The following is a 27,498-nucleotide window of genomic DNA, read 5'->3' on the forward strand; positions in this document are numbered from 1 at the left end:
AACTATCAAACGAAACTGAACTCTATTAAAAGAAGAATTTTTTTTAACACAGTTCTATAACTGTTTTAATCTAAAAAGACTTGTGGTACGAAAATATTGAAAATAAACTCCTAAAGGTTTAGTAACTGCCCCGGGTATTCAGTAAATCTCGATCCAACTAGAATGCCGTTACTCATACGAAGTAAAAGGTTGCAATTTCGTTCCTCCGTACCCCGCACCTAGTCAGAAAATAGCTTGCCAGACAACCTCTAGCACTGCTGAAGTAGAATGCCGTGGCAAAAAGGGGAACAGTTTTTGAATGAAATTCTTACTTTGTTCACAACTTGTACCCCAATAGGTTCTGGACCTCCCTCAGCTTTGTTATCATTTTGCTTGTGTTACCTAACAAGAAATCGAGAGTGCCCCTACTATTTGAAACATATGCTGAAACATGACAATATGGTAGCATACATTTTTTGTTGTGAATGTTGCATTGTGGGGTGTAGGGAACCATGTACAGGTTTCATTACCTGCCACAAGATCAGTGAAAGTAACATGTGCAAACATTAGTACTGGATAGTGGTATAGTGAAGTATTCTCAATGAAACAATAAATACAGAATTTTTACTTTAAATAAAATTAATTGAAACCTGCCTGATAAATCTCTGATTTATCAGGAACTTATTTAATTCATTCCAATTTTTGAGTAACTTCATTCATGTCTTGTATATAAAATAAGAATAAAAAAAAAAAACAGTTCTTTAACAAATCATTAATTTTAGAAGTTGGTTCTTTTTACTTACTTAACGGAAAGTTCAAGATCGGACCATAAAGTAACCTGTTTAAAGGAAAAACAGTGAAACCAGTCGAAACTGAACCCTGTTCGGACTTCAAAATTTGAATCATTTGGACAGGTGTTGCATTTACCAAAGTGTAAAATACATTTAAATTGATATAAAGGGACTTTAAAAAGTATCTAGTTTAAACAGGTTTTAAGATTAATCAAGGTTTGGGTTACGAGAGGTTTCACTGTACTGGCACATACAAAGTGAACATAGTGTAGTTCAATTAAGTTTTATCATGAAATATCATTCATACATATTTCAAATAAATTTCAAATAAATTCAATTGTTAACAAGAAGTGTTTGTCAGAAATACAAACTAAGATGACCTATAATAACATTAAAAGGAAAGGATTAAACAAATATTACAGATATAAATTCATAACACATAACACAAAAAAACCAAGGAAAACTCACTGATAAAAAAGGGGGATGGTCCTCCATTAGTACATATACCGGTAATAATCTAAATATGAGCATGAGTCAGAATACTTTTCAGTATCGTTTTATCAACTTATATATGTTACAAACACTTCACCAATTACCAACATAAATCCTTATTACAATAGTCGAAGAAAAAAAAACCATGAAGAATAGTAACCGTAAAAGAATAGACCTTGAGAAAATTACCAAAAGTTTTATCAGTTCATTAAACCTTATTATAAGGGCTGATAACTTTTTATCAGATCAATGCACTAATGAAATTAATTTTAATATTAACAGTATTTTAAATATTGTGATGAACCCTTTCAACAAAAAAAAAAAAAAACCACATTTCTAAGTACAATGTACTTGCATAAATAATGAAAACGAAAATAATTAAAAACATGTTAATGCATTTTGCAAATCATTGTTTAAATACCATTAACATTCATAAAACATGTAAAAACATTTTAAAACAGAATATAACCTCTCTAAATGGACATGAACTTTGTACGAACTTAACACTGAATAGATACACAATTGGTGAAACAACAAATACATGCTGAATTAACTACATGTATGGCTACATCACTTAGGCCATAACAATGAATCCATGAAACATTGACAGAAATGTTACCAACTATAACAGTACAACAAAAATAACTTTGGCCACAACCCCAAATAGTAATAAACCTTGTGCTGAAATTTCATACAAGTCCAAAGATTAATACTTCAATAATTCTATAGACTTCGAAACCAAGTCTATGGATGATAATGACAGCATTATTTCTTTAAACACCAAGAATGAAAATAAATCTGTGAGCAGTGACTCAATAGTGATACCTCTGCTTTCAACTGAGATATAAGGAAAATAAATTAAGTTCTAGGTAAACAGTAAGTTGTTGTCAAATTTTTTTCTCAGAAAATGGATTCCACCATATGTCATACCTATAGGAAGAATGTGTAACAATTTCAAGTCACTGTGATAATTAAGTGCTGAGAAAAGTGTGACGGATAGATATGCTACAAATGGACACACTGACAAGGGTAAAACAGTATACCCCTTCTCCTTCAGAGCAGAGAATCAACTGCTTGCCAATAATTTTGTGTACTTTTATTATCATCCTCTCCTTTCATTTTTCAAATTATTTGTACATTCTGCTATAAACATATCCTTACCAATAATTTAAATACTAAAACTAAAACAGATGTTTTCAACAGAATCAATAGCTGTCATGAAAGGAAAATAATACATCAATTATACATGCTTTAATGAAAAATTAATTCAGAATGTAATGTTTTCTATTTTGATGTTTTATCATCATGTGAAAGTAATGACTGTAGCACATTTTCAATGAAGCACGCTCATGTCCATCATATGTGACCATAAAGTAATGACTATAGCACATTTTCAATGAAGCACGCTCATGTCCAAAATATGTGACCAGTCAATGCTTTTACATGCCAATGGTACATAAAAAATGAAACAGTCATATACACCATACCTTTTCTCATTGTAATTCTTATAATGACATTTCATGTGTTTCTCTTCTCTTCTCTTCTGTTCTATTTTATTTTAGATATTCATAAAAATTAGACAATACGCAGAAGTCAACTTAATTGTAGGAGTTGTCCATATAAATAGCTTGACGATAAGTTTTATTGGCTCATGAAACATTACATGTAAAGCAAATTGTCCAATGAGATTAGTGTATTTTAATGATATGCACAGTAATTGTAATTATTATATTATGGTAAATAGGGATTGTGTTTATTGTGCTTTTATTCATTCAAAGCTAAATGGAATTACAATTCTGAGGGTACTGGGAAAATTCAGATTTGATACTAGTATATAAAACGTTTGTTGTTCTTATTTCAATTTGAACACCTATCCTGTTACATTTTTCAATATAACAAAAAAACACCAGAAAAAAATTATAATTTTACAGTTAATCACTTAAATATGAATCCCTCCCTGCCACTAAAAACATATAAAAAAAAAGATATTTAACTTTACACTACAATATGTAGTGATGAACACCTATATTGTTTAAGTGTCAGTCCCTGTAAGAATCAGGCAGAAGGTGAAACATGGTATGAATAAAACCCATCATTTTGATAGTGTAATTTGACTATTTGAACCATCAGAATCAAGGTAAACAGACAAGATTTTCCATATCATGTTGGACCATTGAGTTACAATTTCATTGTAACGCACTGAAAATGAACATTTCAAGGGCAGATAACTCTGTCAAAAACCTCATTTTTCTAAGATGTATTGAAAAATTTCTGTGCAAAGCCAGTGATGCAGAGATCAAATAATTATCTTTTCAAATAGAGAAAGCCTTCCCAAGTGATGTTTTATTGTCAGATCAGTGGATTTTTGACATGCATGTTTCTCATTTTTCCCATTTTGCCTGATTCTTAAAAATTCACTTACACTTAACAAGAGTATGAAATTACCAACACACCAAAACACGTGTGTACAGCACCAAGGTCTTGTCTGATATGTAATGACATTGCCCTACTTTTACATGGACAGATCAGAAAACTTTCAACAAGTCTGCGTTGGCTCAATGTTTATTTTGCACATGTGTTTGCATTAATATAAGAAGACTGAATATGATGAGTATGTCATTTCTTAAACATTATGATGAAGGGGAGATAATGCAATTATTTTTGTAACCATTGATTGTCAAAGTGTTTAATGCATCATATCAGTGAATTGGATCACTTGGGAACCAAAGAGTATAAAATAAATTATAACTTTTAAGAAATTATTTTATTATTTTTAAATAATAATTCTACGGAAAAGAGTCCACAAAAGGCAAATTCTGAGCAGCAAAAACATTTGTTTCATTTACAGGACATTGATTGATACTTCTTTCAAATACTTACAGAAATTCAAAACTGGTGAGAGACCAACCCAGAGAAATGAAATTAACACTGTATACTACAAATCACAGCGTCATTACAGTTTTGATCACAGTCTCTGACTATCTATTTATAACTAAGGGAACAACCATTTAAAATTTAGGGGATGGGTGGCTAATATCATTTCTATTATCATAGATGTTTTCTAGATGTTATTTTCCACCTGTCTTTATTTTTCACTTTTAGCCTCTCGCTATAGAACTAATAGCTGGTTATTGATTCTTAAGCCATGAACTCGAATCCTCTTTTCACTTTTTCAAATACAAGTCTAACTCCCCTCCCCATAAAATCAAATGGTTGCTCCCAAATACTCTGCATATTTTAGAACACAATGTCGATCCTTTGTTGCTTTCATATATCAGGTACTTCTATGTCTCTTCCTACGCCATCTAAACCGCTTACCACCAATCAAGTTAATGTTGGTTGGATGATTTAATGATAACATCACAGGTGCATGTAGTAACAAGGACATACTGTTTTCTGAAATATTTATAATTTGTTAATAAATTATTGTGTAAAAATTATTTTTGAACAATGATGAAGGATAAATATAAAAATCTAAGTGTTGTATTAATTGTCTAAAGTCAAAGTATAATAATGGCTTTCATGGGATATAGAAGTAACAGATCAGCATTTGACAAAACTTAAGTAGCAGTCTTTACAGAAATCAGACAGAATGTGATTCATGCATGTAAAAAACCCACCAAATTCAGTTTTATTTCTTGTTCAGAAACAGTTACTGATCAAATAACCAGTCTCAGTTTTTCATTTGCTTATTGCATTTTTGAGATAAAAATTATATAGATTGTACATGAAATTGGCACTTTGTTATGGTTCTTGATTTGGTTTCATATGGTTGATTTTAGTAATAGATTAATGCATGATTTTCTAAAAAGTGCAGATCTGAATACAGAAATGATTACTGTTATGTGAAAGTATATCATATATAGACTGAAAAAGCATCGTTTGTTAGCTGGGTTTTTCTACACCATGAATCACTTTACCATTGGCAGTGTCTGAATTTCATATGGTCTGGTACTTAAAAACTGTGACAAAGCTCACTTGGTTTTACACCAAGCTGTAATCCATAGATACTATATACATGTAGAAGACCAAAGTCAATTAGATGGAAAACAAAAATGGAGGTTCACAATGGCATCGTGTGATAAAGAATTTGTGAAAGTTTCATCACAACCCATTTTGCAGTTTAAGAAAAGTTGAGGATTGGATTTCAGGACTGACAAACAGATGGCGAGATCACTACATGCCTCCTGTTTTGAAAGGAGATAAAACATTTACATCTTTATATGTACTTCTTTAGACTTTGCAAAAAAAAAACAACAAAAATTATAATAGCAATTATTTCACACTTAATGGTAGAAGGAATTTTCAAGTGTTATTTAATATTTAAGTGTGAGTAAGTATGGGAAATGTTTTAGTATTGTTAATATCTGTCTATGGTGATTCAGCTTTAATATTCAAATTGTAATATGGTGAGTATTCTATGAATAATTCTATAAGTCTATGCCTGGCTTAAATTTTCCTGTGGTCTACACAGCAAAATGAAGATTGAAAGTTGGGAAATGAGAAGAAAAACATTCAACGTGGAATTAACTTGGAGAAAGAAGTGCATAAAACAACAGGTAACTCACCATCAACAGATTTACTGATTTGAGTCCATGTGTGTAGATAATTCTCTTTCTCGTCTCTCCTGAGACCATAGGGGTTTAATCCTCTTAATAAACATGCCTATTTGAAGAAGAAAAAACAATTTTCTGACTGTCTGAAATATGCAGTTATATAAAAGATTTTTTGCATTACATTTATGAAGAATTTGTCTGAATTTTTCTTAATTTACATATTCTCCTATATTCTTACTTTGAGAGTATTTCAAAGTCAGTTTATAGTTTAATCTTATTTTTGTGACAGTGTTTAATACTACACTTCCACGGAGAACAGACTAACAGACATAACCTACCATGTCTACCTCCTCTTCAGTCATCTGAGTGAATCCTTCCCTCACCATAGCTAAGTCTGTATGGAGTAATAACAACCCTTCCTGGGCTAGTTTAGATCTCCTTAGGGAGAAGTCAAATGTCCTAGCTATATGCCTCTGAATGCAATCAACATAATATTTAGATAATACAAAATATTCTTATTTTTTAAATATAAATATTGTGGTACTTAGAATGTAACACAATGAAAAAAATACTTCACAGGGCACCGCTAGTTTCTAAAGCAGAGGTCAACCCCTGTACAGTTGGGGCAAGCATGGACACACCATTCAAACTTTATACACATTTAAAATTTGAATGCTATTAAGACATTGGACACAGGATATGAATTTGACCAAAATCAATTCAAAGTGGCCATTTTCTGGCCAATTATTCCTAAATGGTTCCAATCACAACCTCCAAATCAATTCCAACTTTTCTTTTTGGGTATGGACTTCAAAGAAATCCAGTCTATTTTACTCAAGCTATCACCCAAAAATCAGTAAAAAGCTTATTTCTGGTGCCTAATGGTGTCTTACTGAGCTCAAGTCACAACCCCCAAAATCAATACCAGACTTCCTTTTGTGGTATGACACCATGAAGTATAACTTTATAGAGATCTATTAACTCACAGTCAAGTTCATGTCCAGACACCAGGAAAACACTTATTTCTGACCACTTTTTGTTCCCTAAATGGTTCAAATCTTAACCTCCAAAATCAATCTCAGTATAACCATAATGGTATAGGATATTGTGGAACAATATCATAGACATCCATATGCCTTCACTGAAGTTAAAAAGTTTAACTCTTTGAAAAACATTTCAACCCCTACTTGGTCTCAAATTCCAAAATGGTTGGGGCCAAAACACCCAACCTTCCTTTTGTTTTTTGGAACCTTGTTGTAAAATTTCATAAAGATCAATCAACCAATATTAAATTTATCTACTACCACACAAACAACAGCCCCATACCATTATACAACCACAGATATTTTGCTGTCATATAAAAATTAAAACATGAAGTCAAAGTGAAAGCACAAAAAGCATTTGTTGGGCGTAATCATATCCTTCTTTTTTTGCCTTACATATCAATTTATCAATATTTATATCTCACAATTATCTTCCTGGTACATGTAAATGTAATTGAAAATCATGTGTCAGGGTTAAGTGAATGTATTGCCAGAAAATGAATGTATTAATTTTAGTACATTTCAGTTTGCAACAAAAATACTTACTTTGTGTGAAAATGACAAGCTTTCAATTTTAAAGTTATAGAACTCAAACACTGGTTTAACATCTAATATCTCTTGTACTGAGGGATGCATGGAATGTTCTAACTGAAATTAATATAAATGCTTCATGTCATCTGGTGACTCAAAATACTTTAATAAGTGTATCATGAGGATTAAAAACTTATCTAATAAATCTAGCATCAATCGCATATCAATTAAATTTCAGCTTCAAAGAAATGTTTCATTTTTATGGAAACTGTTTAAAATTCCTCATACTACATGTATGTTTGCTGAAGTCAGTTGTAAACCTATAAAATACACTAAAAATAAAAGCAACAATTTGAAAATAATCTGCCTTTGGTCAGAAGTGCAAATTGAAAATTTCAATTAGAACTTTAAAAAAAACTCTTTGACAGAGCATAACAAGAAAATTTCATGAAAAATAAACTTCATGCGCACAACTCCCTGTAATGAGACATCTATTTAATCTAATTAAAACTATACCAACTAACCATTCTATTCAGTTACTGAAAGTAGAATCTAGCAACACACCATTCTACATACGATTTCCAATCAGATTACCTTTCTTGTCAGCCAATCAGAATTCATCTTTCATGATTATGAAAGCATTACTGAAGGGAAAAATCTGCAGATCATGAAAAGGTCATTTGAACAGAAAGTAGATTGAAGTAGTGTTGGACCCTACATGTTGTGACTGAATGGGACAGTTAGTAGGTCTAATTCTAATTTGATTGACCTCCATTAACATACTTTATGTAATATATTGTTCATCTGACTCTGTAGATCTGAGTGTGGTATGTGTTTACATGCAGTCTCCATGTGGTCTAATATAACTGGTAGATGCTGGATCCTTTTGACGTGACGGTCTTCATATACCTCTCTCTTTACCTCATTGGTCCAGAAATGACTAGTCAGTAACAGCTTAGGATAAAGATACCTGAAATTACAAATTAAACAATTATTACTGATTACATGTACAGTAAAAGTACTATTGTTCATGGGTAAGGTAAACCACAAAATTTTATTCCCAATAAAAAGAATTATTTACTTTAAATTGTATGACAGGATCATCGAAACCACGAATTCAAGAATCCATGACCTAGTGCTTTTCCCCTTAACCATGAAAATTGATGCTCACGAATATAAGTACTTTCACAGTATGTGAATAAACTAGGATAAGAAAGGTGGACAGGAGTTAAAATCATAATTTCCAAGATATCAAAAAAGTACAATCATATACTTTGACCAACAACAACCATTTATCTTTCTTAAATAAATGGTACGATACCTATTGTCATGGTGCATTTTAAATTTGCTTGATTTTTTTTTCAGATGTGGAAGATATTTGACCATCAGTGTTTAAGAATAATTGTTGGGTACATTTATAAAAAAAAAAACAAGAACAATAAATAGGGTAGGAAAAGCAATTAAAAACCCAATTTATTCACTGAAATATATTGCTCATTTGCTTTTGTTACTTTGTATGTATGATTTTAGTTACTTTATGTTCTTTATTGTGTATGTCTGACTCTGTTTTCCATGTCTGGTCTTTGTGGATTACATTCTTTTGATTACCGTATAACCTTGGTTCCCTTGATTACTCTTATATAATATATGATTATAGAGATGTAACAAGTAATTTTTGCTATAAAAATGGGAAATTGCAATACATAACATTAAGTTGCACACTATGTCAAGATCGGTATACCCCTATTCACACATGAAGCTGATATTGGACAACACACAAAATGTCAAATGGCAGCTGATTTTTTTGGGATGAAAATTTTCTCCATCATTCCATGTGAAAACAAGCTAAGTCCCTCAAAAATGGAAGCTGACATCAGAGAGCAACTATAATTACTTACAGGTAACCATATCTATACAAAGCCACAAACCAAATATGAAATCAATCCGTTCATTAGAAGTTGAGATTATTGCGATGAAATTCTGATAGACGGATGGACAGATTCACAAGGCAATTTTAATAAACCACCCACTCAATGAGGACTGTGAAAGTACTTTAATTCATGGATACCAATTTTCATGGATCAGGTAAGAAAAACAAGTTTGTAGATTCTTGAATTCATGGTTTTTAAGTTTTCAGTATACACATCAATGGGAATCTACAATTCGTTAGGAACCAAATTTTGTGCATGGATTGAACTTTCCATGACAACCACGAAAACTGGTACCCCCACGAACAATAGTACTGTCACAGTAAATCACTGTATCACATCATCACACAGTATTCCCATGATCATGAAGTTTTTAATAATACACAACTGTTACATAAGCTAAATTATCACATAACAGACCTGATAAATATTCAACCAGCTAAAATATCATGTTGCATCATGTTCTGTCCTAATACTTCGACTGCAAATGTGTCCTTTGCAAATAAATGTACTGGTACTTACGCAATAGGCAGAATGGTAGGGAAAACAACAATGGCACCAGGCATCAATGCTGCTACAAGTAATGGAGCAGCCTTCAGCATCTGTCCCGGCATCTGGAGATAATATTCAACAGTCATATTTAGAGTGGGAATAATACCCATACTACTGTACATGGAACAATCCTTTTAAATTGGCATTTTAATTTATAATAGCATAAAACCTGAAGATTCTTTATTACTGTAAAGTGGAGGACAGACTGATGTGTAAATTGTAGAAATTACAGTGAGCAAGAATTTGCGCCAAACATTGCTATGACAAGAATCAAACTCCTCATACCTTTTAAAATTATCATTCTGTCCAAAAACCTATTTAAGCTTCTACCCCTAACCTTCAATTACCATGATTTCCTACATGTATATACTAGTTTATATATTCAAACAAAACATTTTCCAAATTCAACTACCCCTCATCAGATTTTTATTGTCTCAGGAAGATCTGACAAGTGAGTGGGTGACGTCACAGCCAGCCACTAATTCAAATTTGAAAGAAATACTTGTATAAGATCTATCAATGAGATCATTTATTGTGACAAATAAATACAGACAACTGACCAATTCAAAAACAGTTTACCATTTGAAAAACTACTTACAGTATTTATACTCAGCCTTTAAAATACTACATACCATTCTATATGTAACTAATTCTTTTCGTGACAGAGTATGGAGTTCTCTCCCCTTCCAGATCTCCAAACTGACACTGTAGTACTGTCTTGTATCCTCCAGGAGGGAATTAAATCCTAAATGTAGTTAAGAATAGGGCATTTCTTGAACATTGATACCCACTACGGAACAGTGAATAAGGGGGGTTGGCAAAATGTTCAAAATAGCCTATCTAGAAAACTACGTTCTGATTATGAAGAAAAATTAATTAAAGCCTGCATTACATGGTACTAAATAACTGTGCAAATTTTCAAAAAATAATATTCATTGAATCTCTCTTAAGTTGAAAACTGTTGGGAGACATATTATGTGGCAGAGTATAAAAAAACTGCATCAAATTTAACAATACAATTGGTGGTTAGATCAAGTATTGTTTCTACTGAAAGACAGTCTTCTTCTTACTCATAACTATATGTGATTGATTCATATCATTACTTACAGAAAAAAAGATAACAAGGTAAGATAATTAATTCAATTCTTTTCATATTTTGTATAAAAAAAATTGGGCAAAAATTGGTATGAGGAATAAGTACATGTGTATAATATCACACTTAGTCTTTATTAGGCCAAGAAGAAAACAGAAACTGGCAAAATTTGTCGTTGAATATTGAAGACACATCTAGGTAAAATACAGATTAAATAAAGCAGAATTTCATTTTAATTGAAAATTAATACCCCGAAGTAGATCTAGAAATATGTAAGAGGACGTCAATCTGCTGTTTTTTTTTCATAGACTGAGTTACAACATATATCCAAATCATATGTATATAAAAGGTTAAGGTACTTTTTTTAAAACAGTAGTGCACAAAGTTCAAGAAAATTTATATATAATGTCATGTAAGACCATGATTTTGATGCCATGAACCAATTTATTAAGGAAATAGAAATACATGTGTACTATTGAAACAAACAAAAGTTGCTCATTTGAAGACATTCTAGTAGAATTTGTTATTCTTGATACTCAAAGGGACTATGGTCCATATGCCCACTGAAATAAAAAGGATTTTACATAGAATGTTAAAAAGTGGCCCATTAACATCTTTAATATTTGTAATAAATGCTGAAAATGGCCCATTTGAAAAATATTCTTTCTCGACCACTGGACTGCTATATTCCTGGTTATCATAATATATCCCCTGTGAAAATACCAAGAAAAACATGAAGAACACATGCTTTGCATTATTGAGAGATTAAAGCATTGTCAACTGAGGAAAATGTTTTAAAAAATTGTAGTTTCAGAACCTGAGTTAAAACATTTTTATACCAATTTTAAATGTCTGGTAGACCTTGAATGCTGATGGTGATATGTTTTCTACAAATGCTTCACATTTATCTACAGTCTTCACAAATTTATTAATACAGTATCTTTTCAGCCTTCCTGGAGGTCCCACTGTGTCTTGTGGATGGGAACAGTAATGTCTATAATAAAAAAAATGTTAAGATGCACATACAGTAAGTTTTAGAAAAATATGGTGTTTTGTGACAATACATTTACTTAACTTGATAAAACAGATTTTCCTACTTAAATGAGAGATCCGTATTTCAATTTATTTTGAAATTATGGACAGGCTTTCCTGTCTCTTGTTCAATTTTTTTTTCTGACTATTTTCTATTTTATTTTGATATTGACAAAGTATGTGGGGTTTGGGATCAAAATGATGTGCCAAACAAAATGAATACCAATCATTAAGCACTTTTTATGATTTTTCAATTGAAAACATACAAACCTGACCTACAAAACAATTTACCTACAGGATGTTTGATTCTGGAAAAATTTTCCTGTATACGAATACCATATTACATGTATAAAGTTGAAGTTTTGATCATTTTAAGAAGCAGCCTTTGTAAGAATCATGCAATATTTGAAAAAAAGTGATACACCCCAAAAAAGGCTACATATTTTCACTTTTGTAATTAAGTTGTTTTATGGGTCTTTACTATGAAATGTGTAATTATTCATTCAAATCTGCCTGCTCTTAGGAGATAATCAACAATGAAAATCCAATAGATTCTATTGAATATGAGTGTCATTTACAGAGTTATCTCCCTTAATTTTGAAATCTTCAATGCATTCTATGTAATTTTTATCTCCTATGAACATGGGTTATATGAAAAACCACATGTAACTTTAAGTTTACTATGACATTTCAAACAAAATATCAAAATTAAAAATATGTAGGCTTTTAACCCATGAATCACATTTTGCATGATTCTTAGCCGGAGTGCTACTTAACATGATAACCCCTTTTTGCAGATTTTTCCACACATTTTATGATGTTAGCAAACTTGAGGTAACTACTGCTGCGTTGTATATGCATGTATAAAGTACCATAATTTGCATATGATGTGAAATTTCCCAAATATATATAGTATCAGCATAAGGGAAAATAGACCAGAATCTAACTAGGTAGGCTGGGTATACACGATTTCAAATGGAAAATATTTCAAAGTGCTGCTTGTTCATACTCAACGGTACCGCTAAAAATGCCACATACATGTATGTCAAGATTTCACCTAAACATAAAATAAAGAAGTCACTTTTTTATTCTCTATATAATATATAGCTATTTGGCATTTTATTATCAAATCTTTACCAATTTCTCTATTGAAAATGTATTAACTTTCTAAAATGAAATTTGATAAATGATGTTACAAGTTAAAGATAAAAGACTGCAGAATTGCCCCATATATTGTTTACCTGTAATCATTGAAATACAAATGTAGAAGACTTAATATTTTTCTGCTCAAAGATGTGTTTTTATACACAAATGACTCTTCACAAGGTTTATTAAGGCCGACTTATTGTTGAGTGTTTAAGAAAACCATTACTTTTTTTTATCAAATTGAAAAAAAGAGAATTTACTGTTGTATGGTAACGGCTACTTTAAATAAATGTGCTATGATAATTAAGAATGATAATATAATGACTTAATGAATGTATTCATGTCCTATTTTTGTCGGGACATTGCCATTGACTTGTACAGTAAACCAGAACCATGCAAACACCAGTGTTTACATTTTTGTATACAAATTTAATTGCATAATAATGAGTTAAATATATAATAAAAAATTACATGTTAACCATTTTCAAATATTTTACCCATGTAAAAACTGAATACTTTACAACAATGATGTAAATCTTGACTTTAGTATATTTTTTTTTATTTAAAGGAGAAGACCATGTTACTGTGCAAGTGATAAATATCGAAAATAATCTGTCAAATGTTCATGAAAATTAAATTTTAAAAAGTTAATTTCCTTTTCTTAACTAATTAATCACTATTTATAACAATGGAATTTGAATTACCATGAGTGTTTGAGCTGTGAAGTCACGAAGTGGGTTTGTAAAATGAAAGTAGATAGGTAGTTGATTACAATGTCTGAAATAAGGGCAAATTAGGGACTTTCCCCCATAATTTCAACCCAAAGTATGCAGAAGAGATTGAGACACAATGTGTAAGCAAATTTCAGATAACACTGACAAACTGCACGATTTGCAGCTAGAAAGCTAGTACATGTATGTCTGAGGAAAATACGATGAGTGTTCGTGTTGCTGGTACAAAAAAACTTTTTGAATATATCTATTTCATCATATGTGTAGTCTTAAGATTGACAAGACAGTATGTTTAAGTGATAAGAAAAACAGGATCTTAGAAATATTTGCCGCATATTCTTTGTATACAAATTATATCTGCAGTACCTGTAGCAGTTCAGACTTCAGTTCAAACCGACTTAGTGACATCACAATCTAATCGGAAGCTATCGGTAATAAGCAATAGAGTTCTGCAAGATGGCTATCCACATATATTTCAAAGATTTTGAATTTGCATAGCCTTGTGCATTTTACAGAAGCATGTTTTGCATTATAGTTTATTTATTTTTATTTACATGGGTATGATTAATCGTAAGAGCCTAATTTAATTCAAAGATGGTCTTTCCCTTTAAGAATTGAAGAAGTTTAAGAACACTCCTCCAAAATGTCACCACAACTTTGTTAATACTAATTAATTAATTTCAGTGCTTATATGAAAAAGATTCTTTAACAATAACAGTTTCTCTTTCATTTTGAGTGGTGTGCATAGTTAAAACAAGTAGTATATATGATCAAATTTTCACTCCACAGGTAATGTCATAAAATAATGAGTTTGCAAGTCATCTTTGTAATTTATTACCGGCGGAAAATACATCTTTTTGAGGCAGATACCGTCAAAAGTCGAACTGAATTGATCCACATTGCTTATGGAGACCAAAATAGAAAGGGGAATGAAACAATTTTGTGACTTGGGCGCAAAGATGTTAGATTCGTCACATAACGTAGTCGTCCCATAATCCGAATAATCCAGTCCTCTCCGTACCTGCTTCTCTTCTACTCTCGAGGAGTGACCGTGGGAACGTAATATGAAGACTTCATTATTTGGGTTAGTCGTCCTTATAACTTTCAGATGACTTCTTTTTTTTTCTACAAAATATACTGTTTGATAAAGCGTGTATACTTAGAAGAATGCGATACCTTAATTGGCGCGTAAAAAATACAGTATAAAGGAACTTAAAATTGAATGGAAAACCGAGATTTGGCAAATAGTCCGTAGAAACAGACGCTGTGACAATAGTGCACTAATTCTGATAGATTCATTTTAATTAGGTCGTAAATAGCATCACATTGATTGATCCAAGGTTGACACCGAGGGTTGGGTTCCCTTACTGTTCGAATTTTTTGTTAATTTTAAGCTATAACTAGACTAAAAAGAGGAACTCGTAGCCTGGACACCCTTTTTGAACTTTTGAACCGGAATCCGCTCGTTTTACAAATTTCGGGATCATTCAAATGCTAATAAAATTTCCATTACAATTAGACAAGATAACCCGTATTTCCCCTAGGACTACCTCCGGCTATCTTCAGAATACCCACCCATTGATACATGTACAAGACATTGACGCTCATGTCAAGTTTACAGGAATATATATAAATCTGTCGTTTTAAGTCCCATTTTCAAGACCTTCCAACGAAACTCGGCTAATATTCAAGATTCGTATCTTTTTTAATGTTCAGTCTATAATTATAAAATACATTGAACGATTTTCAATAAGAAAAAAAAAACGTTCAAAAATACAGTACCATTGTTATAACTATCACCATTGAAAACATAAGAATATACGAACTATGCTGAAACCAAAATAAACTTCTAATTCACAGGAGAACACAAATAAGAAAAAAAAAAGAACTGTATGCTTTATATTTAAATGGTTTGGTATTGTATATATGATAAACAAGAGGCTAGCTGTTACAGTGAGATAATTATATGAACATCTATTGTAAAGCATGGCCTTTCAACAAGTCTATTGTCAGTGTATTAAACCCCCACAATATAGCACCCATACTTCATTGAATTGCTTTGATTTCATGATAGTATTTAACAGTTGTAGATGTCTTTTGTCTCTGTCTTTCCTTGGTAACTTTGAACAGCTTCCGGCTAACACCGGTGCATGGCTTTTCGGAAACGTCTGGTTTCCCGTGCAGAGAATGAATAGAAAAGTTGGATGAATAATTTGACCATTATTTTTATTTGAATATAAGACAGTGTAAGTTATGTTTCTTTATATATAGTTCTTGGTTCGGAGATTACATGTCTTTTTTGTGACATTAAAAAAATAAAAACGTTTAGTAGTTTAGTAGTAGGCAATAATTGATAAACATGCATTAAATAATAGTATTCGATTTATTAACGGTTTCCAATTACCGCACACGATGTACGTGACAAAATTATTTTACTTAGAAAATGTTTAAAAGATCGTATTCGGGATGGTATACATAGATTGATTGATTGATTGATTGTTGGGGTTTAACGTCCGAGCAGCAATATTTCAGCTATATTCAGACGATGAACATGAAACAGATGATAAAATGAACATGAAATGATGATGAAATGAAAAACGGGATGGGACATAAGGACAGTAGGGTCGACAAATTTTGATTGCCACTAGAAAAAGGGGGGATGGGTAAAGTCGGGCAATTTAGCCTCCTGTGGCGGAGCGCAAAGGTTCCTACTCCTATCGAATACCACAGCAGGGTTCTTTTACGTGTGAGGAACGTGGCATCTTTCCCAACACGGTGCACCACTATGGTTTGCGGTCAGGTTTTCCGTATTATAGCCTGACAACCCCAGCATGTAACATGCCAGGGGTACCCCATTCCACCACCTGGGGCACACATCCCAGTTGCTCTGTGGGCAGAGCGCCTAGCCCCCGGCTAGGTTTCTGAGCACTATTTAGTCGCCTTTTACGACAAGCTTAGCGCTGCTGCAGGCCTATTCTTTTGACACCCAGACCTGCACGGGGCTGGTATACATAGAAGGTAAGAGTAGCCATTTTTGTTTTTTTTATTTTTTTATTTGAATTAGACCTCTGGTATCATGGAAAATAGACAAGCATCATATTTTTCTTCTGGACCGACCCCTAGACCAGACCGAAACTCTGCCATGAGGCAACCATCAGCATCTGGAACAACTTCAAGATTAGACCAACATTCTAGGGCAGAACATTTGTCATCAAGGATGGACCAGCCTTCCAGAACAGACAACCTATCTGCACAGCCTTCCAGAATGAACCAACACTCACGAACAGGACCTCCATCAGCAGTTCCAAAGTCCAATCAATACGATAACGGAAAACTATCACCAACTCCAGGGAGATCAAAGGTCACACAGACCAACGACGGAGATGGACAAAACAGCGTTAAAGGTAAAGGGAAACCTCACAAAACTGTTTCTACCAAAACTGCAGTAACAATAATTGAAGAACAGAATGGAAAACCAAATGATAAAAAGCCTGGTGCCATGGTTACCGAGAACAAAAAGACGGAAGGAATAATAGAAGACAAGAAAACGGTAATCGTACAACAATAATTTGATTATGACATATTCTGCATAACTGCCGGTAGAATTATGAAAATTTTTTTAAAGAATAAAATGAATATCATTTATATTTAGTTTTCATAAAACGTTACAAAAGTATATATTCACTGAACAATGTGTACATAAAATCCTTTTTTAGTGCCAATGCTCGTCCTAAATCATTTTTTATAAAGGGAAGCCTTACTTATATCAATATATTTCCAGAAAAATGTTCAAGAAATAAAGAAAAAGAATCTCACATATCCCATACCAAAACCTCCATCTACCAAAAAAGCAGAGATATTCAAAATGGAAACTGCAAGAGAAATAGACAAGAGAGTCGAAGGAGTATGTTATCTGTGATTCGTTTATTTGCTTCTTTTACGGGAGACGTAAAACAGTACTAAGTATCTCTTCAGCTAGTAGGTCGGATCTATGGAACAATTTCTATCAATACATAATAGAGTGTGTTTACTATGCTCATTTACGAGGCGGCAACTAATCAAGTAGCATTTTTTTCTTCTAGCTGCCGATATTCAATACACACACATTTAAACAAAAATGGAGTGTCAGTAGAAAAAAATCAATGACTCAGGAATTTTATGCGACCCTTTTCCTTTTTAAATATGTACAGATGACAAAAACGAGCCCTCTGAGTTACCGTGATTATAATGGCCACACGCTTTATCCTAAAAGTTTTTTTTTTATTTTGTTGATTTTGAAAAAAAATCTTGGAAAATGGTATCAAAGTTCAACAGCTTAAGTATTTTTCGCACGAGTTTTATTTTGGCGATCAGTGTCGAGAATTATTCGTAAAAAGAATATTATAATATGATTTGAGGAACGATTGCGAATTTGAAACAGCGCGACAGCGAAAATGCACAAACAAAAAAACAAAAAAACGCGAAAGAGAAGACGGCCCGAAAATTTCCCGGATTTGATCCTCGAATACTTTTGATTTTTCTTTCAGATAGACATAGAATCAGCTCCCGATTTAAAGTCTCTATCAGTAAAACTTACCTTCAGATATTTTAAAGATGTTGAGAAAGTAAGAGCAATTTTTTCGTGGATTTGTCAGCAAAACCTAGGGGAACTCGATTACTCAAGGGCAATAACCAAAGAGTCACCTTTACATGCTTTAAAAGAAGTTAAAGACAAGAAATCCTCGTACCCTGAATTATTTGCCAATATGTGCAAGTGAGTATATAGAAATTAGGAGAAATTTCTTGTAAACAGAAGATATTGACAACACTTACACTCAATCATGGCATACTTTAAATAGTAATTTCAAAGTAAAAACGCCGTATGAAAGCATTGCTTCTAGAAAGAAATAAATATTTTTTCTATTGTTTTGTTTTTTGTTAATGTTATCACACTAGTAAATTTTATGCGTCCCCCTTGCTAAAACATCGCATATCAAACACAATCATGTTTTAACAAAAAACGTGTCTCTTTACATGAAAATAGAATTTAAAAGTAATTAGCAGCTCTATGTTTTTGACAAGAGACACCGAGGGGTTGTTTTCCATAACATCTGTCGTTGATACATTTCAGGAGTGTAGAGATCCCCTGCCATGTTGTTACGGGGGTCGCTAAGTTAGAAGACCACGACATTGGTGAAACAGAGATAGATCGGAATAAAGTTACTTGGAATGCAGTTTATTGCGCTGATGGGTGGAGGATAGTTTTCTTCCAATGGGCTTTCGAGACTACACCATCGACGAAAATAGAGAAAGTGCCAGAGAAACATGTTGGAAGAACACCAATGTCAAGCAAAGGAGGATCGTTCAGGGACCAAGATGATGGTAGGAAGTGTTCATGACATCCTAGTGAGCGTTGTCAACTTCAAGGTGTTGAATTCAGGAATATATTGCATCTGTTTACCGATCCATGTTTTTTTAATCTTGTATTTTTCTATAACCGTTTTACCAAGTCCATCCGATTAAAATAATCCTTTTAGTAGAAAATTAGTTAATACACTAGAACTTTTAAGGGACATAAAAGATAAAAGAAATACCAAAAAAAATAAAATAATATCTTTAACACACAATCGATATTTAGGACAGTTTTCAAACGACAATAAACAATTTGATTAGAAAACACAAACAACAAAAACAAAGCAGAACACTTCGATGTAAATCAGTATTGAAACCAAAGAAAGCCAAAAAATATATATCGCCACCCGTCTGATCAAACTTCTAATTCTTCAGACTAACATATCGGGTAATTTCTTTCGGCTACCAAAGATCGATATACCTGAATCTTTAACAATTAGTCGAAAAGTTGTATGATTTTCAACTGCATTTTAGGTAGTTCATCTATACCGAAGCTGCCCTCGATTAACAACACTCCCTCTGCATCGCAGGGTTCAAGAGGAACAGCGCACCAACACAATCAATATCACTCCCTACCCAGAACACCAGGTGTGAAGCACACTGGAGCCCAAGAGGATGAGATAAACCTGCAAATAAATGAATATTACTTTTTGACAGATCCAGATGAACTTATTTACCGCTGTTTTCCGGACGATGATATGTGGCAATTACTTGGAAAGCCTTATTCGATAGAAAAGTTTCTGAAACTTCCGCTTCTATCTGAAGCATTTTTCGAAAACCGTTTGAAAATTTCTAGCCGACTCAGTGGTATTAGAAAAACAAGAAATGGCTCTTGTATTATTTCGATTAAACAAATTGGTTCAAATCAAGTCTTTCTTCGTCACAGTTTAAAAGTGTTGGAATCTACAGAGCCCGAACTTTTGAAGGACTTAGATTTAAAACATCTAGTTGCTATCGTGAATGAGGATAATAAAACTCATTTTCACATGAGATTCCCTACGTCCGGTTTCTTTGAATTTAAAATTTATGGAGGTGAAAGTGAAGAAGCTTCGGATTATTTGTGTTCATTTAAAATCAATTGTGATGAACCAAAAATTCGATTTGAACCATTGCCCTTCGCTCCTGAAATAGGGTTCGGCCCGTGTATGTTAACCGAACTTTATGGTTTGAAATTAGTTTCCAAAGTGAAGGGCCTAATAACTTTACGTGGGTCAGATACAGTTGATATCGATTTTAGGATCTCCAAGGACGTAAAGGTCACCGCAATGATGGTCCATCACAACACCCCTTCCTCCGATCTTGAAGAATTCATTCAAATGAAGCAACATTATGAAGATTTATTCATCACCGTCGGTGTTCCTAGAAACGGTGAATACGTACTAAAGATACAAGCTAGGCCTCGACGATCGAACAAGGATTATATAAATGTGTGCAATTTCCTTTTGACATCCGAAAATCCTAAGAAACCTAGGAAGCCTTTTGAGGTTCGTATCTTGATTGACAAGTTAAGCATATTTATGCGGCTGTTAGGATTTTATATCAGCAACGCTGCATATTCACTCTTACTGTTTGTCTTGTTATATTAATAAGATATGATATTGTTTGTGTTGAAATCTGGGTTTTTTTAATACCACAGCGTTTTTCGTCTTTTGTTTTTGTTTTGTTTTTGTCTTTTTTTTTAATTTCTTGTTTTATGCTATGATAAGGAAATACTTTAGTAGAACATATAATGAGTCCACTGTTAATTAAAATATCAACAGTTGTGAGAAAAAAAGAAGAAATATCCGTCGAACCTTCGAAAAAATACCGTTAGAATTCCAATATACAACAAAGTATCACTGCCGTAAAAATGACAGAAAGAGAACGAAACAACAAAACATGTTTGCGCACTCAAGAGACTCTGTAAGAATTAGGCACTAGATGTAACATGTTTTGAAGTAATACAACACTATGACAGTGTAATTTGACTATTTTGTTCAATCAGAATCAAGGAATAAAGGCACGGTTTTCCATATCATTTTGGTGAAATGGGTTGTAATTTCATTAAAATGCACTGCAATAAGATAACTACCAAGACATCCCAGTGAAGCAGATATCAAATAGTGGTAATTTCAAATAGAGAAGACTTTTTTGAATGAAAGTATATTGTCAGATCGATGGGCTATTGAAATGAATGTTTTAGATTTTTCCCATTTACCTGATTCTTACATTCACTTGTACTTATTTTTTTCCCACAGACAGGAGCAGATTTTATGGTACGGCAGAAGCTTATGGATACCCTCAAAACTTCCAAAAATCCAAACGACATACAAAATGCAATCGACAAACTGAACAAGGAAGATACTCCAGACGATGGATGGCTTTCAAAGGCTTACGAAAGATTAGAATATCTTAAACTAGCTAGAGGTATATAGGTTTGTCACAATTGACAAATTACGCTCAAGTTTGTATTGTTGCTTTAAGTAGACGGGTTCTATCATGCGCAATATGTAAATATGAATACGCGATAAATATACTTTTAATAACTTGTTGTTCAGTAGTAGTTTTGGTACAAGCTTTGTTTCATCATGAGAACTACCACTCAAGTTTCGGTTTGTTGAACCAAATACATGGGACTATATTAATCCAAAAATATATTTTTGGCCATATAAAGTGCCATATAAATAAGTCCTGATAATACGCCTACTTTCCTACCTCTATGCATGTCCTGTTTAGTGACATTTTTAGCGCTGCCTGCTAGTGCCTGTTAAAATTTCTTTTTACAATGTAGTATGTGTTGGAGCCTTTGCCTTCTGTTCTGTTGTCCTTTTACATGCAATTTTGGTAAAATTTCAGTTTCTAGTCTAGATCTACAACCAGCTTTCAGCATTGTATTATTTTTATGCTGAACTTATATTATCGCCGGGTGTTCACATAAAGACAATTCCGTGATTCTAGAAAGCCCTTATGTGAAAATTTGCTGAAGTTGGTAAATGATATTCACAGATTGAAAAATCTGAAATAGCGTTTTTTTTTCTACCTTGTCTTTTACATTAGAATCATTGGAATCACCAAGGCTTCATTACTTGTTTTGCTTGAATTCTTGTTTTGACGTAAGTAGACTAGTACTAGTATGCGCAACATGTAAACATTTATACACGATTTATATATTTTAACAATTTTATTTTTTATTGCTTGGTACAAGTTGTTTTATCATGAAAACTCAGAAACTTCTTTCTTCAGTACTGGCGTGACCAGGTTATGTTCACTGTCATCCTTGCGGTTTGAACTGAAGAGATTTATAAATTTTATTTTATTGGATACAATGCCCGGAACCAATCTTTTATATTTCTTCAAAAATGTTTAATGTTACTGCCATCATACATTTTCCCTAAAGTATCTCCCAACTTTTTTATTTGGTAAATACGTACGGAATTCTCTTTTTCTTATTCTTCCCGTTCTCTGTTAATTGTTTTCCTTTTCACTAAAAAGTGATCTTAATACAAAAATACTACTCAAGTTGTTTTGGTATGCTGAACCAAATGCATGGGACTATCTTAATGCAAAAATAAATTGTTTACAAGAAGTTCAAATAAATAAGTCATGATAATACGCCTACGCATATTCTGTTCTGTTTAGTGATATTATTTATCGCTGTTTGGATGTCTGCTAGCAGCAGTTTATTTTTCTTTGTACAAAGTAGTATTTGTTGGGTTTTCTTTGCCTTTCGTTGTGTTGGATGTAACCTTAGTGAAATGCCAGTTTCTGATCAAGATCTACAACAAGTTTTCACCATTGTATTCATAAATAAAATGTTGATGTTTCGATCTCCTTCACGAAAGTAATCTGTGTGGGTTTTGACATGTTTGTTTGTACTCAATACTTCAGCGTATGTCGGTTCATACTGTACCTGATCGAATCACCGGGTGTTCACACAAGGATAATTCAGTAATTCTAGAATGCCCTGATGTGAAAATTTGTTAAGGTGGTAAATAATATTCACAGACTGAAAAAGAAAAAGGAATTCAAAGACAACATCTTTTTTTCTACCTTGTCTTTTACATAAGAATAATTAGAAATACAAAGACTTCATTACTAGTGTTGCACATGGGAGAAATTATTGGTGCTTTTACTATTTCGAAACTTTTGGGTTTTGAGTACTTCTTGTACACAATTATTTTTGGATTTAAAACTTCGATTACACAGCTTGTTTTGCAAGAGTTTTCAAATCTTTTCTTCAAGTTCCGATTTTAAAATACTCTAGCAATGTTTTTTTTTTTTTTTTTTTTTTTTTTTTTTTTTTTTTTAAACAACTCATGATTCGATTATTATCGCCATCACATGATGCAAAGAACAATTACAGATATTTTGACTCTACTTTTTAATTTTGAATTTTCTTTTACTTGAGGGAACATATTTTTCGCTACTGTGCAATGAGTGCACTTACTTTATTCCTGTGTAATCAGGGAAAACAAGGTTACAAAGATAACAAACTTTGAGAGACCATCAAAGACAACAGGGAAAAAAGAACACACAATAAGCAAAGAGAGAGAAAAAACACAAAATAGTAGCAAACCCATTAAAAGAATGAACAAGTCGAATACCAGACATTAAGGATAGTGACCACTCGGCCCGTAGTACATACTACTAGGCCCATGAATAAAATTTATGTAACTTGTTTTTTGTTCAATAGTTGAATTTATTGTATGAATACTTTCTGAAAACAATTTCATAAACAAATTTGCCGTTAGCTTTAGTTATGAAATGGGAATCTTGGGATGTCACAGACGGTCACTGTACATTGCCACGAATGCAACATATACAAGGAATCAAATGCTAAGAAGTACAGGCTCAATATAAAACTTCACAAATAGTCTTATGATACACATTTTCAAACTAAATTCTTAAAAATTGTGTCAATTTGAACATTTCCATAACGGGACGACTGGTGGTCACGATGCGAAATGTCTGCGTGCCCCACCTATACAACTATTGCAGAATTCCCGGTGGTTGAAACTATGGCGAAATAAGTATTCTGTCCATTATCGACACGTTCATCCATTACAGCCAATAAACTCTTGAAATAAACTTATTTTTGTACTAATGTAACGCTTAAGCACGTACCGTGTTTCATCAAAACAAATGTAAAAGTTAAGAAATTCCGTATGCAGAACGGATAAAATATAACAACAATTAAATGGAGAAAAAAAGTTTTCACGTCTGTCACAGAATTCGAACAAGTGCTTGAATCAATCGCAAATTTTAAGAAGGATAAGCAAAGATGTGAGGCTAACCTTGAAAAAAAAGTGTTTGCTTTGTTCTGGATTTTTTTTTTTTGGGGGGGGGAATAATTACTCACTTATGAAGCGTGCAATTACAAGACATGTTTATATCACAAAAATGAGAGAACGTGACTTAACTTAATTCCCTTCTTTTTTTTCGAGCATGGTATAGTTCAGAGGAGGCACCTGTAGGTTTCTGAAAATGTTGGAACGGGGATACTAATCTTACTTTAGCTTGAATATTGTCTCTTTCAAACTTTAACACTTGTAGATTGTATGATATGTGTATTTCCACCTTGAAGATAGATTAACCACTCTTATCATACTATATATCCATTTTTCATGCTGGCAGAATATCCATGATCAACTCTACGGATATGTTTATAGAAGCCGAGAGCACTTAACAAATTACATTAGGTCCACACTTCAGTTTTATTATTGGAAAAGTCTGAGTATATTTTACTTCGTTTCTTTATCATTCTTTATTTTCTCACTTTAATTTAAAGTATATGTTCACTATTGTTTCTGTCTCTGTGTTTGTTTGATTTTTGTTCTTGAATTTGTAATTTGTCGAAAGTGAAATTCGTCGTTTCTAATATAGTTTATGATTTAACTTCAGCACTGCGAAATGGAATCAACAGAAGAAATGCTGACGTACTTGACAAGGCAATACAAGAAGCTAAACAGTCAGCACATATGGACAAACTAGCAAACTATATTACCGAGGGTGAGAAGATGTTAAAAGATGCAGACAAAAACCCAAAGTATATCCTAGAAATGAAACGAACGACTATTTCCGAGATTCATCGCTACAAAATACCAAAGCAAGTAATGTTTGATGTGATGAAAGCAGTATATGTGTTACTTGGGCAAGATCTTGACACACTCAAAGTAAGTGTTCAGGTATTGAATAAAATAATTATTTTGATGACGGTGATTCATTGTGTTACTATAGTGCACGTCATCTGATGTGATCATTATATGCAAAACACTTTCTTCCATTGTCTTTTTATGTGTGGGTTAGTGTATCAAGTCGTTCAAGTATCAATATCCTTATAGTATTCAGGTCTAGATTATATTGTCAAGTAATAAAGAATTTTATTTTGCGGAAACTGAGATTTGACTGGGTGATGCCATGTATATGCATACGTTCTGGTCTAAAAATCCTAAGGAACCGGAACTGGAGTTGTGAAATATCCACATTTGGTGGAACCATTTATTCAAACCACGTTTTCATGAATGATGCATGATAATGATAAGTCTTTCTCGAATCTTTATTACAAACTTTCCATTAGAGTGCGGCAAATTCAAATAAAAACTATATAATATGATCACAAACATGTATAGTGGTATTTCTTTTTATTCTATTTTGCCTGATAAATATTGGCTTATGTCATAACAGTTTCGAATGCTATCGCAAAGTAAGGATTACAGGTCTTTAGAATTATTGTAAGTTTTTTCAGTTATTAGCTTTACTTGAACGTTTATATATCACTGAAAAGACAAGCATCATTTTCCAAAATGTTCAATCGTAGTATTTTAAGTGTTGAGGGAGGCCATTTATGCACAGATTGAACAAATGACGCTTACTCTTGTTTCTTTTAACAGAAACACTATACGTGTCATGTCAGTATCTATTATCATTATTAAAATCACTTTGAAACCGCGATTTCTTGCAGAAAAGGGTGCGAACATGACCTTTATTGTTCGCTTTTCAGACATGGGAAGAAATTGTACACCAAATGAAGTTCACAAGTCGAAACAGTCTACTTTACAAAGTCAAACATTTCGACAAGAAGTCGGTTGATCCTGAAGTCGTAGAAGAAGTTGAGAATCTTCTACAGCCTCATACATTTGAGGAGTCACGGGCTGCCAGTCTTGGCGTAGGAACATTTTTCCAGTGGGTAAGAACTTTAAAATATACACTTGCAATCCCTTGCAAATATGCATTATCAATTGTATAAGTGTACGAATTAATATGTATTTTCAGATATTTTCAAAGTGAGTAGGCGTAAACCAATATATTATTTACTATAACATGTTTATACGCTCATAGCTAACGCTTTTATAGATAACATTCTCCAAGAAATAATGCCCGTTCCTATGTCCACAATCTATTAAATTTGTTTATCGCTATTGCGTTTTTATAAAAAAGCTTTATATTAAATTAATCTTAGGTTTTTGTGTTGACTTCGACGGAAAAATATATGATTTTGAAAGAACGTGATGGTTGTTTATTTCTCATCGTAAAATTCCCTTTCTCCTGGACATGAGCATTTAACTAATTTTTAAGATCTTGTAAACAAAGTTTATCAATTTGAATTGTTGGAACAATTCTTACAGATAAGAGTTATTACTCTTTTTAGTTTGCATTCAGCTGTTTACCACACAAGGTTACCAGATAACAACAATATATTGTCATTAATTATGGTCAAATTTCGTTGAAATTGTTTACTCGTATAATTTTCATAAATAGTATGTCTGCGTTTAGACGCTTTGTGTTATTTCACGCTGTTGTAAACTTTGCTTTCTACCTAGAGTTCGTCCGTTATTTTATTCTCGATATCTTTCAGGCAACTGATGTTACCAAAAGTTTGCCCAAACCAGAGAAAACAACAAGACCTAACATCGTTCAAGAAAATATTCAAGAAGAGACGGACAGTTACATATAGCATTTCCAATTAACTAGTAGTTTTAAACAAATAATGGGAGTTGTTCCTGTATTTTTAAAACCATGTCCTATATTGCGTGTTCCCAGTATAATCATTTTGTACTAACACAATAGACAGTTATAATCAATATTAAACAGACATAAATGTTTATTAATGCAGATAAAAGTGTAACAGCGTATTATTTCTATCTATGTGCTGTTAACCATATTGTGCATGTATTTTTAATTTGTTCTCATAAAAATGGTTTTGAAAAGAACATGTTAGTATTCAGAATAAAGACTACGTATTACACATGTAACA

The 27,498-nt window shown here is 32.6% G+C and overlaps 2 protein-coding genes across 3 annotated transcripts; one reads left to right on the plus strand and one right to left on the minus strand.

Annotated features, from left to right (window-relative positions):
• Nucleotides 1–1,042: 1,042 nt before the first annotated feature.
• On the minus strand, nucleotides 1,043–14,805 carry LOC148621429 (LETM1 domain-containing protein 1-like). The gene is made up of 9 exons (XM_088575791.1): nucleotides 14,713–14,805; nucleotides 11,805–11,959; nucleotides 10,505–10,617; nucleotides 9,843–9,934; nucleotides 8,176–8,362; nucleotides 7,408–7,509; nucleotides 6,157–6,291; nucleotides 5,831–5,927; nucleotides 1,043–4,658 (listed from the first exon to the last, which is right to left on the minus strand). The coding sequence occupies exons 1-9, from the start codon at nucleotides 14,772–14,774 to the stop codon at nucleotides 4,537–4,539; spliced, it is 1,065 nt and encodes a 354-aa protein (XP_088431917.1). The 5' UTR covers nucleotides 14,775–14,805; the 3' UTR covers nucleotides 1,043–4,536.
• A 65-nt stretch (nucleotides 14,806–14,870) lies between these two features.
• LOC148621430 (uncharacterized) lies at nucleotides 14,871–27,491 on the plus strand. 2 transcript variants are annotated; one of them, XM_088575789.1, is made up of 10 exons: nucleotides 14,871–14,958; nucleotides 16,939–17,424; nucleotides 17,656–17,778; nucleotides 18,401–18,627; nucleotides 18,985–19,235; nucleotides 19,740–20,749; nucleotides 21,503–21,671; nucleotides 25,146–25,417; nucleotides 26,245–26,430; nucleotides 27,100–27,491. In XM_088575789.1, exons 2-10 carry the CDS (start codon nucleotides 16,951–16,953, stop codon nucleotides 27,196–27,198), a joined length of 2,811 nt encoding a protein of 936 aa, XP_088431915.1. In that variant the 5' UTR covers nucleotides 14,871–14,958; nucleotides 16,939–16,950; the 3' UTR covers nucleotides 27,199–27,491. The 2 variants fall into 2 exon arrangements, with proteins under 2 accessions (XP_088431915.1, XP_088431914.1); XM_088575788.1 differs by lacking the exon at nucleotides 14,871–14,958 and adding an exon at nucleotides 15,959–16,120.
• The last annotated feature ends 7 nt before the right edge of the window (nucleotides 27,492–27,498 follow it).

This window comes from Perna viridis, chromosome 3 (genome assembly GCF_037379345.1).
Source record: "Perna viridis isolate PV_CMFRI_1.1 ecotype Kerala chromosome 3, ASM3737934v1, whole genome shotgun sequence".
Taxonomy (NCBI): domain Eukaryota; kingdom Metazoa; phylum Mollusca; class Bivalvia; order Mytilida; family Mytilidae; genus Perna; species Perna viridis.